Source organism: Sabethes cyaneus, chromosome 2, assembly GCF_943734655.1.
Source record: "Sabethes cyaneus chromosome 2, idSabCyanKW18_F2, whole genome shotgun sequence".
Taxonomy (NCBI): domain Eukaryota; kingdom Metazoa; phylum Arthropoda; class Insecta; order Diptera; family Culicidae; genus Sabethes; species Sabethes cyaneus.
The window spans coordinates 113,874,967-113,894,832 of NC_071354.1; the positions used below are offsets into that span (position 1 = coordinate 113,874,967).

Sequence of the window (19,866 nt, forward strand, 5' to 3'; positions counted from 1 at the left end):
CTGGAGTGAGACATTATTCAGTCAGAGTTTACGCTACTTGCTGGAATAAGGCCAATTCCAGTAAAGGGCAATTTTATTAATTGTTCCAATGTGGTACGAATGAGTTGATGTGTGAATGAGTTTTAGCCAACATTTCTTTCATTTCATTTGTCAATAGTCAAATTCAAAAGATTGCAATATTATTTACCTACCATAAGTAGGGGATGATGTAACATGGTCACAATTCTCAAATATATAAATAGTATAAATATAATTTTTTAGTAAACTTCTTATTAACTTAGAGTTACAATTTCTATTTTCTTATATAATTCGTATACTTCGCCAAAATCATATAAATATTCTGGTTCACTATCGTAGTAGTATAAATAACACTAACTTCCAACATGAGATTTGTATAAGTTGTTTAAATCAGCACAAGACGCATGCATGCAAATAAATATCTTGTACACGAACCTTTTTTATAGCGAACGCATAAGCACGCAGTGTGCAGCCGCTGTGCGCACTCTCACAATAATCATGCGTGAATCTTAATCAGTGAGAGCAATTAGATAAGCCGGCCGCTTGCTTCGTAATTTCACGATATTTTCTTCGTCTGGCAAAAGCTCGCTTAGAGGGGGAATCCTGAGGATCGGTTTTAAGTGAGATGGCCATAGTTTTAAAAGATCTAAAACGGAAAAAAGATGCTAGTCCGGAAGAACAAAGAATTCTTTTCTAAAACAATCTGTTGTTTGGAAATGTCGCTATCTTGCTCCGGTTAGATAATGTTCCCCAGTTTTCAAATGTCCCAAAGATTAAAACTCACTATTTAACTGAGGGTCTTATTCAACTACAATCAATTTGACCTGGTTCGTGGATTTAAGTGGCAGTGCGAGAGTTGTTCCGTGCGTGATCGCGAATATTTGAATATTAGGTAACGAACGTGAAGAGTTTAGAGTCTGAGTTAATTATAGGAAGTTCTTTTTCCCCTAGCTAATTGCAACTAGGAAGCTAGTTAGTTTGTGCGGAATCGTGTGCGAGTGAAATTTAGGCAAAAAGGTAAATTGCTAAATAGTGTGCTAAAAAGGCTGAATTTTAAAATTCAGCCTTTTTGTAAAATTGAACGACTGTTCAAACGGCTTTTTATTGCCAGTTACTGCAGCTGTTTCGGTTCTATCGACGGATTGAACCACACTGAAGCCGTCATCTCGCCGTCCACGAGTTTCTACGTTACGAAACCAGGTTCGCTTAGCCATTTTTGGCTCAGAATTGGGCTTCCGTCAACATAAGTCCATTCCGGCTGCACCGGAAGTACGTTTTTTCGCCGCTATCGCTATTTTTCGGCCTCTGAACGAAACCATCGCCATCGCTCCGTGTTTCGGGGTACGCCGTCGCCATCTTCAGTAGTCAGCCGACGACGCTATTGTCACGCCGCAGCGTAGCCGCCAGCCAATTCTTCGATTCGGTCAGTGAGTACTCAAACCTTTTGTATGACATGCGCATGATCATTTAAACAGTTTTGCGAAATGAAGCACACAGTGATATCACGTAACAATCGATAGAAGCAAACAGCTAGAAGATAACCGCACACGATAGGTAGAGCAGAATAGGGGAATGAAAACCAATTGAGTGGCCAGTCGATGTAACAAACCGTAGAAATATAGCACGATGCGCACTATGTATTTTTTTGGAAATTGAAAAAGTGTTTTTCCCCGTAAATAGTGCTGACTTCCCTTGCCTGAATGATTAATTAGAACCGAAGGATTCTTCACGTTCTCGTTCGTCCAGTTACCGGTTAATTTATGTTTTTTTACTCCGAGTTAGGATTGCTCGGGAATCTCAATCCCCTCCACCCACTTACGAAGCAAATCACGAATTTGATCTAGGAGTTGTGCCCGTGATGATACACGTGAGTGGTGGATTTGTTAACTGGCCGAACGACGGATTGTGATAGAAAACTTTTTGGCGTTCTTTTGGTTTAGCGGAAATTTCTTACAGGTTGCTTAAAAATATTTTGTTGGCCCTGTTGTCCGTACGTTGTCCAGAATCCGCCCTGAAGCCGAACTCTTGCCGGGCAAAACACGATAATCGGCCCTCTACGGAGGTGGCGCTTAAGCCGATTGTTCCTTCGCAGAGCGGAAAAACCGTTCGCGCGGAATCGCACGCGCCACAACTTCCGAAAAATAGAGCAGATGCGATTTAGTCACTAATTAGATACTAGCATTGTAGCGCCGTAACTACAAAAGATACAGCAAAACTTTATTCAGCAAAATTATAGATAATAACCTTTGCTACAAATGTCCCATACATAACTTTGTCATATTTGGCCCCGTTAAGACGGTACTGTCAAATGAATCAAAATTGAGTCAAAGTGATCGAACCATCCCTGCCTCCCGGTGCTTCGTCCTAAACGGATTGAATTTAAAATCAAATCCGTTCAATTCCGCTCCATTCCGCTTTACGAGACACATGCTACACATAAAGCTAAATTATGCAATACTATACTACATACTACACATATATCTAACTTAAACTATATTACATTCTACATGCGGAACTAAGCTTAGGAGTGTGCCGAAGTGCGCGACAAACCACCTACCCATGGAAGGGATATTCAGTTTCAAATGACGGATTGCGGAGAAATTTGCTATTTCCTTGGAATCAAGATTCGATACATCAGATTAACAGGAAGTCTTGCGCTATCAAATGAACCTGGAATCAATCGTGTGCTCACCAAGTTTGGAATGGTTGAGTGCAATGCTGTCAAAACACCAATAGAAAAAGGATCTCAGCTGCCAGTTCAAGATATATGCACTACCTAGCAACCACATCAAGAACTATTGGGGAGTCTAATCTAATCTAATCTCACACTAACGCAGCCAATTCTGGAAGGCATCCTGGAAAATGACGATTACTTGAATCAATCATTTTTCTTGTCAACGGCCAGGCCAACTGCGCAGCATGTACCGCAGAGAGAATTCCAAGGAATCAAGTGGAACTAGAAAAAATACCTAATTCCATCAAACTCCTTGAAATCAAGGGAAGGAAGGAAGCGTGGACCTCCCGTACCAAACGCTTCCCATATACATAGATAATGATTTATTTACAGTCGTTGGGAGTATCTTTGCTAATAAGGGTTAAGTGATACTCCGGACCCTCAGGGATGAACTAATGGCATTTAGACCAGAAGCCAGGCTGCAATTGGCCAAGGATATAGCGCCTTATTTCGCTCTCTGAAAATAGATTAGTTTACCAAAAAATTAGTATAAATCATATAATACTTGAAATTAAAGTCGTGTGGTTTAATGGTTGCCTAAAACTACATTTGTAAGGTTAGGAACTGAAAACCGCACGACCCCGCACCTCCTAGCTTGGCTACTCAATTATACAAATTGAAGTATTTCCAGGTATGGCCACGTGGAGGCGCTAGGTAGGGGCTTGGGATGGCTAGAGCTATGTTGGGCGCTTCTTCCTAGTTGCCTTCCCCATTTCATACCCAAGAACTATTGGGGAGTCTAATGTACAAAATCTTGTGTGTTCGTCCGGATATCAGTTACTCCGTCGGATACCTCGGCAGATACCAGGTGACCTCCACTAGCAGTCACTGACAAGAATTGTTCGCTACTTGAAAGGCACAAAGGAGTTAAAGCTGCAGTACACCAAGAAGGATGGTCCCACTACTCTCGCAGGATTAGCCGACGCAGATCGGGCTTCAGACGCCGTAGACCGAAAATCGGTTAGCGGCTTCGTGTTCCAAGCGTTTGGCTGCACAGTTTCCTGGGCTAGCAGGAAGCAGCAGACGGTAGCCTTGTCATCCAGTGAAGTTTAGTATGGTGCTCCGAGCTTGACTATTTCGGAAGGCTTATGGCTGAAAGGAATTCTTATGGACCTTCATATGATGTCATCGGATCAAACGTTCACGATTTACGAAGACAATCACAGATGTATTTCAATGGCGAAGAACGTAGAATGTAAAAGCGCAAAACATATTGATGTCAAGCACCACTTCTTGCGTGATCACGTCAACAGGGGACTCTGAGCATCGAGCCGATTCCAAGCAACAATCAACTGGCAGATATATTTCCAAAGCTCTGGATACAGCACGATTTCAAGCTCTTCGGAAGCTCCTTGGAGTATACGATTAAGAAGGGGTATTGGCGTAATCGAATTCGAGCTTATATCGGATTATAGCAAGCACCAACCCTTGCTCAACCATGGTCCATTTGAGTAGCGGTATTACTTGATCTAAATCAGGCAACACTTATTCGCCCTTAGTGGCATTCATGCAAACCTACCAAATTTATTCTATTCAATTGTTAACTCTCTTTACGATCAGTTCAATATACGTTATAGTTCCTGTTTTCACTGCGTTTTTTATCCTCTCAAATTATATATTACAAGAATGAAATAAATATGCCAAGAGCTTACTAATGGGTTATACTTTATTATCTGAAAGTTTGAAAAGGATCGGTCAATTAGGTAATTTTCTACAGCGTTTCTTCCGTGGTGCAATTTGATGTGGGACACCCTTTAGGATGCGGAGAACAGGATGTAGGCTCAAAATAGAAACAGGCTGAAAAACTGCTGCCCTTATTTTTCTTACAATCAGCAATAAATTTTCGACTTGTTGACAGCGATGAACAACGAGTGTGAGACAAGGAACCGAGCGACAGTATTTGAGAGAGTAGTCAATTCATACTTTTCTTTTTTGTGTCGGCAATTCATTGCGAACGAATAGGATAAGCGAGAATTGCCAATTATCTATATTTAAATCGATGATGAAGTGGTAAGAGCTATCACCGTGACAATTTAGCAACATTACCCTCGCCGAAATACCGGTAAAAGGAAAAAGAACTCCTAGCCCGCGCGGGAATTGTTGTGGGATAACTCGATTAGTTTAGAATATTTTTTTTTACGTTCCATATTCAAACAAGTTTATTTTTTACCAATAAATCCAATGAAAATATGTGTGCTTTTAAACAATGTATTCAGACTGCTCCGATGATTTATATCTATCAATATTTATGGTTACTGCTGAATTCATATTTTCTTAAATTAAGCTTCTGCTTCCTCATCTTCTATGCTTTTACTCCAATATCTCTTAAAACAAATAGACACTTAAATGGTTATTTTTGACTGCTGTTACCTAATTTGCCTTTTCCTCAATATTTCAATATTGATCGTGGCCATTTGTTTCCGTATATATCAAGTAGATGAAAGTAACCAGCTGACTATTTTTTGTCCTCCAACGCCTGCTTATCTTCTTTATCCTCGGTCAAACCTGGCATGGCCTCATCATCCGAGTCCTCCTGTTCATCGTCGAAGTCATCAAAAGAAAGTTTGCTATCGTTAGTAGATCGCAGCATATCATCAAGAGACAAGGTGTTGTCGACTTCATCTGAGAAAGAAAAAAATCGTTTAACATGTATAAAGCGAACCACTCAACTCACACACGCGCACATACACAGACGCAAAACGCAGATTCACAAATACCACAACAAGTAAGAGGCCAAGGAGAGGAAGCCGTTCGCCAGAAGCGCAAAATTATAGCGCTGGCCAACTCGGCCCGAGGCCGCTGTGACAAATGTCCAAAGGAACGGGAATCCCCAAGGAGGACAACCTATCTTCTATACCTATAAAAATGAATTTCTGCCCTCTGTCTGTCGGTATGTTCCTTATAGAATCGAAAACTACTGAATCGATCGGCGTGAAAATTTGCATGTAGGGGTTTTTGGGGCCAGGGAAGGTTCTTATGATGGTTGGAGACCCCTCTCCCCTCTAAAAGGGGGGAGGGCTTCCATACAAATGAAATACAAATTTCCTCATAACTAGAGAGCTAATCAAGCAAATGGAATCAAATTTGGCATGTGGGAGGTTTTTTTATTATGGTTTTAGACCCCTCACCCCTGTGGTAGGGGCATAAGGACTCTCATACAAATAAAACAGAATTTTTTGCGTAACTCAAAAACGAATCGAATTCGAGTAATTTTAAATTCTTCCATAAAACATTAGTCAATAACAAGACCACCAAAAACTATCAATAGTAACACTAGATGATTCAGGGCGAGACAGCCGCAGGCCGCGAGTGTTGCCGGCAACCCACCGTCGGAAGCGCCGGCCACTGCGGGGGGCATTAAAAATTTGTTTGTACCATGAAAGCACCTAATTCCGATTACCCAAGACATGATTCATCTGAGTCCCTACTGAAAAATATAGTTTTGATATTTATGTACACGCGGTATGTGTCTTTTGCAAGTAATTTCAATTATGTTTCATGGAAAAATACTAAAATACCTAAATTATTTACCGAAAGTTAAAAAAAATGCATCAAAGTATGATGTACCTATCAGTGCACCTAATTCCGATCATCAATCATAAGGGGTGATTTAATTCCGATCACAGGTGTATCTAATTTCGATCACGTCATGATGATAAAGTATAAAACTATAGTCAAATCGTACCAAATGGATCTGAAATGTATTGCATTTATGTAGTTTGACGGCAATACCCCTACCAGTCATCTTCTGCTTGCGTTCATGATCATTATTATCTTTAGCTTAATATTCATAAAATTTGTGTACTCAAAAGATTGACAAGCGGATTATGAAACTTTCCTCTTCTTTTATCTTTTTTCAACTGTTACAATTACAATAAAATTGGGCTACATTTGACGTTTTCATAAAGCTTTGAACATGAATAATAGTAAAAATAGAAAGGATGTGTTTCAGACATGACCGCGTAGTTGGCGTAGAACTACGTGAGACTGGTTTTCGCGAAGAAACCTCAAATATTAAAGAAAACTTTTTACACCATATTTGTATAATATGTGTAGCGTAAGACAGCGTAAAGTGAGAAAACACCCGATTTAATCCACCTAGTGGTGAAAGGAACCTTTGTTATACGGTCTTATTTGCTATTTGAGATAGAAATCGACATGTCTTCGGAACATAATTCATCTATTGGTTAACGTTGTGTAGTGCGTTGATTTACATAAAAATTTTGAAAATTGAATTTTTTTTTTTTTTTTTTTTTTGTATGCCAGAAGGGCATTGGGTTAAAAGGCCACTGCGACAGTCTTAATGATCGTCTTTTGTGGCAGGCCCCGATTGCTGTACACAGTTTACGGATCGCTCATACCCATTGATGGAGTTGAGCGGAATAGTTGTAATCCTGTGCCCCAATTCGGTACTACATGGTTTATAAAGCCAATGACCGTTTTGGGATTTAGGCTCCATACCTGATATGGAGTAAGAAGGAAACTTCCTAAGAAGTTGTGCCTTGATAATGCAAGAGCTCCGCAATAGCAGAGCAGATGCGCTGAACTTTCAGGTTCAGAGTTACAAAAGCGGCAGGTGTCAGATGATACCTTGCCGATATTCTTTAAATGATAAAGAGCGGGGCTGTGTCCTGTTAGGAGTCCCGTGATCGTGCGTAGTTCACTACGAGTTAAATGGAGTAGTTTTTTAGCTACTGCAGGGTTTGGGTAGATAAACTGTTTAGCTTGTCTACAACCCTGTGTTTGATTCCAACGGGATGCTATTTCTAGCTTTTCCCATGTCATCAGTTCGCCTTTCACGGCGGATGTGGAGGTGCCCAGAAACGGTTCAGGACCAATAAATTGCTGAGCTGATCCTTGTCTTGCTAGGTTGTCAGCAAATTCATTGCCCTCGATTCCGCAGTGACCGGGCACCCAAAGTAATAAAACTTTGTTTTGGCGGGAGAGTTCCCTCAATGCTGTGCTGCACTCCCAAACTAATTTGGACACGCATTTGGCGGACTTGAGAGCCAGTAGTGCTGCTTGGCTGTCCGTGAAGATACCGATTTTCGCATGCCTGTACTTTCGTTTCAAGCATATTGTCGCACAGATGTATATGGCATATACTTCTGCTTGAAAAACGGTGGGCCACTTTCCTAATGAGATAGTTTCCCTGATGCCGGGTCCGTAGACTCCGGAGCCTGTGCAGGCCCCCATTTTTGAACCATCTGTAAAAAAACAGATAGTTCCAGATGGAAGATCTGGCCCTCCATTATTCCACATTGAGCGATCTGTTTCAATCACCTCATATGGAACGTCCATATTGGGCCTGGCTTCCATGCAGTCAGAGACTGAAGTTACTAAGGGTGTCAGATTGAATTCCCGAAGTATGCGAAGATGACCGATTTGGTCACCTTCGAGTATGGTTTTACTCCTTTGCAACCGTAGTGCGCCGAGCTCTGCTTCCTTCTTCACATGAAGATGCAAAGGCAGTAAGCATAGCATTGCCTCCATGGCTGCAGTAGGTGTTGTACGCATGGCACTGGTAACTGTAAGACAGGCCAGGCGCTGAACTTTGTTTAGTTTGGCTTGGGCTGTCACCTCATTCACCTTTGGCCACCATACGACTGCAGCATAGGTTATTCTAGGCCGTGCAATAGTAGTATATGACAGAAGGCTAGTTGAGGTTTCAATCCCCAGGTTTTGCCAAACAGTGACCTGCATGCCCAGGTAGCCGAAGTTGCTTTCTTAACAGCATAATCTAGGTGGGCAGCCCAGTTCAGTTTTTTATCGAGAATTATTCCGAGGTGTTTGACTTCATTACTGAAGCCCAGTCTGACACCATTCAGTATAGGCGGAGTAATGGTATGTTTCCTTCGCCTAGTGAATGGTATAACGACTGTTTTGGTGGGATTTACATTAAGTCCCTCTTGTGAGCACCATAACATGGTGGTGTTTAGAGCTCCTTGCAAGCGACTTGACAGTACTGCGTCAAACTTTCCTCTGACGATAAGTACAACGTCGTCGGCGTAAGCAATGGTCTCATAACCAAGCTGTGACAGCTTGTGAAGGAGTGCGTCGGCAACCAGTGACCAGAGCAGGGGGGAGAGAACTCCTCTCTGTGGACATCCTTTGATCACCGAAATCGTGACCGACGTATCTCCCAATGATGCTGTAATTTGTCTGCTCGAGAGCATTGCTTGAATCCAGCTCATTGTAGTGTGGTCGATTCTCTTTTGACAGAGAGCCGTATTAATTGACGCAAAGGACGTGTTATCGAAAGCGCCTTCAATATCAAGAAAAGCACAAAGTGCCGTCTTTTGATATTTGAGCGATTTCTCAATTAACGTCACTAAGCAGTGCAGTGCGGTTTCCGTAGATTTACCGTGTTGGTATGCATGTTGATTTACATGTAACGGAGAGTTTTTTAAAAACTCATTGCGGATATAGTTATCCGTGATTTTCTCCATCAGCTTAAGAAGCGTTGAAGTCAGACTTATCGGTCTGAAAGCCTTAGGCATGGTTTTGTCTTTTTTGCCAGCCTTAGGTATGAACACAACCCTTACTTTCCGCCAATTCTCTGGGATATACCCCAAAGTGAAACTGGCTCGAAAGAGGTTGATGAGCTCGGACATTATAACACCGTCCGTTTTTTGTAAGAAAATGGGTAGAATACCATCCGGACCTGGAGATTGAATAAGTTTACAAATTTTGAACAAAATAGGAACACTTTTAAATTTTGATAGAATTTTTTTTCATGAAATTGCTGAGTAAGGATAAGTAAGTTGCTATTAATCTAAGTTACTGCAAATAAAAGTAAGTTATCAGAGGAAATATTATTCTTTAACATATACAATGCGTAGTAAAGGTCTAGTTTATAGGTTTTTGAACTTTGCACAATTTCCTGTAATGCCATTCTATTTGATTCACATCAATAAAGTATTCTTTAATAAATTTCATCAATTTTCATTAACCTCCGGTTACTCACGCTGTGGTATTTTGTAAAACATGTGTAGATTTTTGAATGCCATATTGTTACAAAGTTGCAAATCGTTGTTTAATTCACGTATATTCTTCAATAAACTTGTTATGAGGAAAATGTCAGAATTATTCAATGCATTAATAATTTAAATTGTTGGGAAAATGTATGCAGCAAAACTATCAGCAAATGTAAAATGTTTAAAATGTATCCGTCTGCTGGTAGTCGAGTAATTCGGAGTCAAAATTAGGGTATTCTTTATAACCAAAGTTCTACAGTTCCTAAACAAGCAAACATACAGGTATACTATTTTCAGCAAAGTTGTGTATTTTTACTATTTGTACAATTTTGAAGTACATGAAAAAGTCATACAACAATTACAAAAAGAGCAAAAATAGAAAAACTAATTTTACAAATTCATATACAATAAATAAGATATTTCTATCTTCGCTGCACAGACAGAAGGTTGCTGTGTTTAGCAAAATTTCTTGTAATAATATGGTCTATAACTTTGCAGAACACATCAATGTGTTATATTGACACTGAAGAAAAATATTTTTTTATTTCATTTTTAGGGGGATTAATCAAAATTTAAATTTCACCAGACAATAGAGCTTTCAATTTCAAGAAACTCTTCCAAAGATTCGATAAACCTAAAACCAAGTTTTCCCAGTCAAAATTCTAGTGCACACGTTTTCTTTGGTTTGGGGCTATTGTGCGCGCGAGTAACTGTGTTACAAAAGTTGGCGCGAGTGTTCGACGGTTAATATATTTTAACCGGTAAAACCAATTCTTATGAAATTTTGCATATATATTCGTAGTGTCAAAACCTCTCATTTGATATTAAAATAATTGAAATTAGGTTAATTATCATGGTTAAATTATAAATTATTGTTAATTTTGGTGTGGTGAATACGGTTGCTCATAACTATCAAATTAAACGTCCAATCAAAAAACCATTCAATAGTGATCTACTAGGATATATTATCTTTCAAATGAGACTAATAGCGCATAAATTGGTTTGGCCATCTCTAAGAAACAGGCGATAATTATTACCTTGTCAAAACAGGTTTATTTAGCATAACTTTTAAACTACTTGTTTGTTTTCAATTAAAAATTCCTGAACAATTTAGCTTTAATAAGGGCTTTCATTTGATACTAAGATCGTTGAAATCGGTTATGTAGTTCCTGAGAAACCCGTGTCACGTATTTTTCACATTTTTGCTTATAACTTTCAAACGAAACGTCGTATCACGAAACAACTCAATAGTGATCTACTAGACAATAACACCTTTCAAACAAAAGTAATAGCGAACGATTCGATTCAGCCATCTCTGAGAAACAGGCGATAGAAAAAATCATTACATACATACACACACACAGACATTGCTCAAATCATCGAACCCTATCGATTGGTATATGTGACTTGGCCCTCCGGGCCTCGGATCAATTTCGTGTTTTTCGACCAATTTTTAAACCTTTGTTATAGTATAACAAAGGTAAAAACAAACAATATAATAATAATATTATCTTACTGTACCGTATTTATGGTAGGTGAGCTATTTTGTGATATCAAAAACGAAAATTTGTACCAGTGCTAAAATCGGAGTATTTCAGTATAGAAATTTGCCTCACGCATCCAGCTATTAACAAAGTTCTAGGGAGTCCTCAAAATAATATGTTATTGTTATATTAAAAGAACACGCATTAATAAGATAATTCATAGCTGCACTATCGCTGTCGCTTGTTTGCAGCGTTAGAAAAGCAAAACGTCTGAGCCTCTCAGTTGGCCTCGAGGTACGGCACTGGTCTAATAACCCAATCAAATGAATATATCAAATTTATAACAGGATGAGTTCTAGATAATAAGTATTTTATAACAATATCTCCTTTGCGTTTGGTTATAAACTTGGTCTCGTTAGCATTTAAAATAACTAAAATTGCAACAAAATTTGCCCAAGGCATATCACAAATATATCAAATTATGATATAATTTGATCTAGTTTATTTCCATATGAGTAACAAAGTCAGTATTCTGTCTTGCTGTATAACCATATTGTAACAAAGCGATTTATAAGTAACAGAACGAGATAGAATTTTGGTAGAAACATTTATAACAAAGTTTGATAGAAATATCAACTTGAGCCACAATCCTGTAAGATTTTTGTTAGAATCATTTGATCGGGAGCCTAGACGTCACATGTTCGAATCTCGACTGAAAGAGTCAAAGGATTTTTAGCACTAGTCCTACAATTGTCCCGTACTCTTACAGGCTGCGAAATCTGTCGTATAAAAACGGGTCAAAATTGCAAATCGGAATGTAGCACCTAGGCTATACTGTGCCCTGTAGTAAGCAAAAAACACGCAAGTTTATTTTGCTTCTTTGTCTTGAATCAGCAGCAGCCGCAAGCTTGATGCTTGTGAAGATGCAGAAGATTCCCTGGTCTTTATAAGCAACAAGTATTGGACTAATAGTCCTTCCCATTCCACCAGGAACCGCATTCGGACGTGGCCAGCCTCGGAATTGATCAGCACGCAGGGACCTGAAAAGTGCGTTATCCTAAGCATGCTTTTTCCAGCTACCATTTTGCAATTTTCATCGGTCCTGGTCAATAACTGAGTAGCAGGGCAGCACACGGGCGGAATCCTATGCTTATGCTTATGCTTGCTTATGCTAATCAGTAGCAGCCACAAGCTTGGTGTGTAATGGTCGTCCGTGCCTGGGAAGCAAGGCTATCATACGGAAAATGTATGGACAATTTTAAACTTGAAATCTTTCGTTAATTTTTACTATTTAGCGATTGGCAAACAATCTTTTCAAGACAGCCATACAATTGCTGCATCGTTTATGATCAACATCCGTTGTAAATTGGAAGAACTATTAGCGTTCAAAATCTTTCATTCTTTCGTGACGGTGGCTTGACTCCAAATTTTGGTTGACACCCTGCCATAAGACGTAGTTTTACGTCAAAAATTTCGATAATCCTACCATGTTATCATGTCGCAATTAATCTTAAAATCCAAATAGCAACTTCGTTAGCTTGCATTTTGCCAGTTTATAACTTTGATATAGTGATCAGAATTAGAAGCAGAAAAAAAAATTATGTTCATAATTCCGATCAATCACTTTAATGGAATAAATTCCGAAAATTCAGCATTTTTTCAGCCAAATTTGATGTAGAACGGTTACATATGCTTGTATCTATTTCTATTTGTTATCATAGAATACCGAAGAAGGTAAATATGTTTTCACGCTGCTATGATCTTAGCAAATTTGATCGAGCGCTTAGCACTCCGGCTACGAAAATACATTTTGATGGCGTTTTTTGCTACTGCCTGTCGAATTTAATTTATTTTGAAGTGCATGGTGCCCCAAAGGCAGTCTTTTTTTAACAACTGATACATAAACACATAGCACAATAACTAAGCGTGCTCATTTACTACAGATTTTTGCTCAATTTTCTAAAAATTGACCATTTAGGTTGAGTGATCGGAATTAGGAGCTGATCGCAATTATGTGCGGTCACGGTAAATCAATAGTTTATTTTTCAGACAAAGTCTAGAATTTTTGTTAATGTGAGGATATAAACATCTCATATATCATACTTTCAATGTGGTCTTTAAAAATAAGGTTTTTATCATAAACTAGAGGACCCGGCAAACTTCGTACTGCCACAAATTAGACTGAATATTTCAGATTGTAAAATCAGGGTGGCAACTCAATCTGTGATTTCAAATTCCTGGTTTTTTCCCGGTTTTCCTGGTCGATTTTAAAAAAATCCTGGCTTTCGAATATAACACAAAATTAGCATCAAGAATGGAAAAATACAAGTTTTTTTTTGTGTTGAATATTATGCTGGAAAGTTTGCCGGGTTATCTATTCCATTTTACTTTTTTTCTAGAGTAAAGGTAAAAATTTATATTTGCTACACTGACTAGGATTGAAACCGGCGGTGAGTCTTCTCTAGCAGAATTTTCTCATGAAAATGCGTCGGCTACTTCAGCTAAAAGTAAACATTATGAGAAAAATCTGCGAAAGAAGCAATATCGAGACAAAATCGGACAAGATACTTTTTCTCGTCCGGGTCCGTCTTTGACACCGGTACCCACCGTAGCCAACTGACTTTAGCCAGGTATACGATTGCAATCTTTCTAAGAAGTGCATGTTGCTCGTGATTCATAAAACGTTCCCGCCACTCTCCGCTTTCAGTTTGTACTCCGCCAAATATCATCCGCAGTATCTTCCGGTCAAACACGACAAGAGCGCGTTTTTCCACTGTGAGCGACGTCACAGCTTCAAGTCTGTAAAGAACTACCGGTTAAATAAGGGTTTTGTACATTGTCAGCTTCGTACAGCGGCGTATGCTTCTGGATCGTAGCGTTTTGCGAAGGGCAAAGCAAGTCCGATTTCCTACTTGAATGCGCTAATTAATTAAAAAATAGCGCAACAAAAGAAACGTGCGATATACAGTGAAGCTGTTTAGAAAATCTTCAGTGAAGGTTGACGGAGGACCCTAGAGAAATGTCAGAACAAACCACGGAGGAAGGTTCTGATTACTTACAATAGCCTGTTGACAAGGCTGAGCCAATTCTACGGGCACCAATTATCGCTTCGAACGTCTCTGCCTGATCTAAAAAGTAAATAACGGGTGGCAACTAAAATTTTGGAATTTTTTCGCGGCTCTTATGCTCAACAACAAACGAGCTCAGAGAGAAATGAAGGTATGTATGAGTTAGCTCTCTCTCTCTCTCCTCTTGTTAATATTTTTTATTTTGTTTATGCTTGCCCAGTTTTGATAAAAATGGCGTCGAAACAAGGAGCATTTCGGGAGCGCGTTGTACACTTCTGCGAACTGCAACAGAAATTTCGGCAAAAAGTATACGGTACAACATTTAAAAAGCAAATATGTTGCGGCTTCGACTGTTTACCATATCCTAAGATGCCCAACAACTATTCGCAAGCAAGGTAGTGGAAGACCAGCCAAAATGATGGACCCAGAAGGACATCGTTCTCTTTCTCGTTTCTTCAACACCAAGCCCTCTGGCGTGGCTATCAATTAAGATGCACCAGACGAATGTTCGAAGAAAATTTTGATCCCGTTTCTACAAAAACATCATGCAGATGGACAATACGTGTTTTGACCGGACAGAGCATCATCGCATTACGCCAAAAAATACAATCGTTCCTGAATACCCATTCTATCCCATTTTTAACCAAAAAACCACGACCCGAAAAATCTGTCTCAGTGCGCCCAATCGAAGATTTCTTCGGGATTTTGAGTTCATTGGTGTACAAAAATAACTGGAGAGCCACGAATTGCAAACAGTTGATTGGTAGAATCAAGAGATGCTTTCGCAAAGTTGACCTGACGGCCGTACAACGCTCCTGTTATGACGTCAAACGAAAGCTTCGCTGAACAGCCGAGTACGGTTTTCAAATGTGCACTAATTTTTTTTTCAACAATGGATAATGTATCTTTAATTTTGGTAAATCAGATCTTCTTCATGTATCTTTGTCTTTTTTGACAGCTTGAGAAAAAATTCTAAAATTTTAGTTGCTGTAGTTATGCGATGAGTAATTCATGAAGAATGAAGAAATCGTTGCAGTGCCAGAACCAGTATAGGCTGCTGTCGAATTGCTGTACCGGAAAAAATGTAAACTCTACGACTCTAGAGCTGCTCTCGGAACATCTCTCAGGTATCGCACAACTGCTGTTCGATTAACTGTATTGGTAGAATTTCAGAGAAAGTTCATATATTTAAATTTATTCGTTTTATAATCAACCGCCCTATTCGTGATTTAAAAACAAATGACTTTGTAATATTCTTCAAGGCATCAAGAATGTTTTGCTAATAAAATTCTATGATACTTCCTTTTTGCGAGGACACTGGATGAAGATTCTCTGCCTCCACAAGTTTTTTCATTAGAATTTATTCATTAACATTTGTTCTCGTTTAAGAGATGACATGATAAATTCTCTTCGCGTTCTAAAACTTAATTTTTTTTAACCGAAAACCCGGTTTTCGAAATACCCCCGGTATTGGCATTTCTATTCAGGAGTGCAGGTTTTCTTTTATTTAAATCAGGGGTGTGAAATTGTCAAAATTTTGCGGTTTGAAGTTGTCATCAATTTTTGTGAGATATAAAAAAGGAAAACAACATAATATATTTTATAGTGATGCAGTAACTCGATCTCTTCACATCTGCGGTAATAGTGCTTTGCAAAATAAATTCGTCTTTCTTCTGATCAAGTGCAGATTCGCACTTTTACCCCACTAGCGGGGCAAAAGTTCGAAGCTAGAATCCATGAAATTAGCCCAGCAGTAGCTAACAAATCCATATTATCTTCAATCTTTGTTATGTTTCGGTAAGGAATATTCTCAATTTGCACCTTTTCTTTTTTGCGCTGGTGTATTGCAGCCTCCGTTCGATCGAAACTTTTCCAAACGTTTGTTTTTTGTTCCATCAGCGGAAACACATTGTTTTCCTTCGGCCAACATCTGTAGAGCACACAGTTTTCTGCAGATCTTTCATTTCTAGTATCTGTAATATAGTGCCTAAAGCTGTATATAATTAGCTATACATTTTTGCCTCGTCCATGAATCGCACTTTTGCCCCGTCCGTGAATCGAATTTTTACCCCGCTAGGCGCTTGACGGAGTTAGATTAAATTACGGAAAAGCGAAATATATTTTGTAAATTAACAGCCTAACAGATGTAAATAAACAGATATGTGAGTGATGTAAAACGCTGATACAAATTTTCAACAAGTAATATCGACCTGTTGATATCGTATTTGCCGTATAACGAAAAATTACATCAAAACCACCCCAAAATAACATTTGCACATAACTCAGCAATACTATAGTTTACTCTAAAACCAAAGTTTACGTTAGATTCAAGCTGTCAAAATAGTCACCAATCCATACCAATGTAGAAAATTTACTCGGAATCTGCACCGATAAATTATTGAATCGCACTTTTACCCGCATCGCACTTTTACCCCTCCTCACTCTATAGACCCTTTCACGTGTTGCTCTAGATATGACATTTGTTATGAGGGTGCAAGAGATCGGTTTGTGCTTACAATCAAAATGCACACATTCAAAGAGACAGTCAAGCTCCCTATATGAGGAGAATTAAAATATCAGTTTTACTAGATAGGTGAAGATTATATCGTAAATCGCACATTTACATATATATACAGCTGTGTTTTTTAAAAAGCCAGATTACGACGAACTTGCGGATGATCAAAAAACGACGACCAGCTGCAAAATATTTTAAAAGGTAGGGGAGTGTCGTCGTGGTTGGGCCACGTTTTGGCGTTCGCCCATAACTTTCGTTTCAAAAAGAATTTTGGAAATCTAAATACATCGTTGCGAAGGTCTAAGAATAAGGAATATTTCCAGAAAGTTTTGAGCTGATTGCTTGAAAAATAAAAAAGTTATAGGCATTTACGTGAAGACAAAAAATGTTGTCATAGTCGGGCCACGTTGTACAGGTTGGGCCACCGCAGAAAATCTAAGACATACGTATTGAAATTCTATATAGAGACATGAAAAGAATGAATTCTGGGAACAACGACTCATATAGGCTCATATACCCTATTTTTAATTGCATTTTTGCGAAATTTTGGCGATCTTGTATAATCAATATTGCTACAATCGCCTTTTCCGAAGTGTACAACTACAATGAAAAAAATAATAAAAATCTAGGTTTTTATCGTACTATTTTTGCTTTATTTCATCACATTTTACGTGACTGACATTCTCTAGCGATTATTGTGCTTTTGCGCTTAAAATTATGGTGGCCCAACCATGACTACACAAGTGACCCGACCTTTACAAATAGCACTTTTCTAGTATTTCACCTTAGCCTTCCCAAACACCTTACTAAAGGGGATTTTTCAATAGTCTTCGTGTGCAGCATAACACACTTTATACATTTTTAAAATTTATCTCGATAATTGCATTTCATGAATCATTTCTTGAAGAAAAGTTCATTGCGCCTGGAAAACTTTTTTTGTGAGGTTTAGTCACTGAATTCAGTACGAGTGTTTTGAATACACGATTGAAACTCAAAATATTATGAAAAGTTAGCTATCACAGTAAGAAGTTTTACAATGGTTGTAGCATAGACATCATGAGTTACTAAAACTGTAAAATCGTGATGGCCCGACCATAACAGTGGCCCGACGATAACGACAATACCCTACCTACATCACCATTACCTTTAAAGTTGCAACTTTTTGCCGTTCCAGGTAGCAAACCGGTTTGTGATTGCACAGGCGATCGCATTCAGCTGTTCGTTACTACCCTAACATCGCTCTACAAGCAACACATCATCTGTGTCACCCTGGGGCGCGTGCAACAGCCAAATTAATGACAGAGCAATTTGATTGGTCGAGCATCCGCAAAGAAAGCATTTCGAATGCCAAAAATTGCTTGCAGTCAGCGGTCAAGGGTGGCGCGTTATACTCACCTGTGCTACAATATTCAACACTAGATAGCCGTTTTTCCCATATTAATCGCTTCGATTCTACAACTACATTCCGATCGGTCCCGTTTCGATCAGAAACCTCCCGATCGACGTGTGTTTATAGCATATCAAATTCATCGCAAATCTACGTAGTTATGCATAATTTGTGAGTTCAACAGACTTCTTGGCACGGCAATCGGAGTGTATTCATCCATTCTGACCTGCACTCTTGCTTGCAATGTCTGCGTACGCAACGATCCGGTTCGACCTATCGTCACCATACGAAGGACCGTTCGAGGTGATGAATCCAACTGACAAGTTTTACAAGCTAAGTATCAGCGGGCGGACAGTGAATTAAAACAACACAATCTCAATTCTATAATAGTATATAAATCGAACCTTTTGGTGCAATTGATACCGATACAAATTCTATTATATTGACAAACCTTTTGTCATAAGATTTTTATAACGCTTTGATGAACAGAATAAATTATTAGTCTTAGGGTACCACCAGAGTGCGAGCGACTGTGATCGCTCATTGGTGCGCTATACAGCGCACCACGTGCGACGTAGTTGCGACACACAGAATACGAATAAAACCAAATGTCGCGAATCGATTATTACGGTTTTCAACTGCAACAGCAAAACATACCCGAATCTACATACATATGTTTATACTTTTTACTTACTCGCATCGTCATCGGAACCTTCGTCCTTCCAACGGTTAAAATCCACTTTAAGCCAGTGTGGTTTGTTTTTATCATTTGTTAACTTTGGCCAATATGACGCTTTTGTATCAGCTTTCGAGATAATAAACTCAATACATCGGCTAGTATTTTTACTAACCACTTTATCCGGATTAATTTTATTATAAAAACTAATCGTGACCTCGTGGTTTTTCTTTTCCGGTAGGCCTAAACCTTTAAAATACATAGAGTCTTCAGTAAACCTAAATGGGAAAATGCATTTTTTATAGGATCGACAATTACACTGAATTTTACATACTTGAAGAGAGGATCCGGACATTCCACGTTTAACGTTAATATAATGACATCATTGCGCTGAGCCCAGACAGCTGGAGGAGGAACCCTAAAGACAAAAAAAATCGATTAGTAATTTTAGAATTTCACTAACTAAATTTACGTTTCATGAAATTAAATTTTTCGAAAACGATAATATAAGCGGTAAATAGCGTAATAGACATCTACGCTTGAAATCACCGCAAGTAGATTTGCCGCTTCAGATTTCTAAACCTTAAAAATGGACGACGGAAATAAGTGTTGTTTGTTAGTAACCAAAGTCAACAGTATATAAAGTATCGTTCGATTTTATTCTATAAATTTACTTACGAAATCTCCGACATTTTGTTAGTACAGGCTTAATTTATAAAACGGCCAGAGATCGATATTAGTCAGGTTTTTTCGATACAACTGAGATGTAAATCCACTGCCACTCTACATACAATGACTACTCTGCTTATTCCGCCTAGCGCCTATCCAGATCCACGCTATTCGTGTACGAAGCAGACAAAGATTTTAAAGGTTTTTAAGCCTGTTTGCACTTATACGAAATCCCATGCCGAACTGTCATTGTATGAATAATGACAAAAGCAAAAATACTTCCCTCTTCTTTTTTCTCACATAAAAACCATACAAATATCAGCAACTTCGTAATCGCT

The 19,866-nt window shown here is 38.8% G+C and overlaps 1 protein-coding gene across 1 annotated transcript; it reads right to left on the reverse strand.

The window, feature by feature from the left end:
* Positions 1-4,894: 4,894 nt before the first annotated feature.
* LOC128735980 (uncharacterized protein CG16817) lies at positions 4,895-19,705 on the reverse strand. The gene is made up of 4 exons (XM_053830466.1): positions 19,538-19,705; positions 19,194-19,277; positions 18,878-19,137; positions 4,895-5,374 (listed from the first exon to the last, which is right to left on the reverse strand). The coding sequence occupies exons 1-4, from the start codon at positions 19,549-19,551 to the stop codon at positions 5,208-5,210; spliced, it is 525 nt and encodes a 174-aa protein (XP_053686441.1). The 5' UTR covers positions 19,552-19,705; the 3' UTR covers positions 4,895-5,207.
* Between the last annotated feature and the right edge of the window lie 161 nt (positions 19,706-19,866).

What these genes read in the sequence shown, in the direction of transcription:
- LOC128735980 (XM_053830466.1), bottom strand. An exon ending in TGTCCGGATCCTCTCTTCAA is followed by an intron (nt 19,138 to 19,193) that starts GTATGTAAAATT and finishes TTTCCCATTTAG; the next exon opens with GTTTACTGAAGACTCTATGT. An exon ending in AGGTTCCGATGACGATGCGA is followed by an intron (nt 5,375 to 18,877) that starts GTAAGTAAAAAG and finishes TTTCTTTCTCAG; the next exon opens with ATGAAGTCGACAACACCTTG.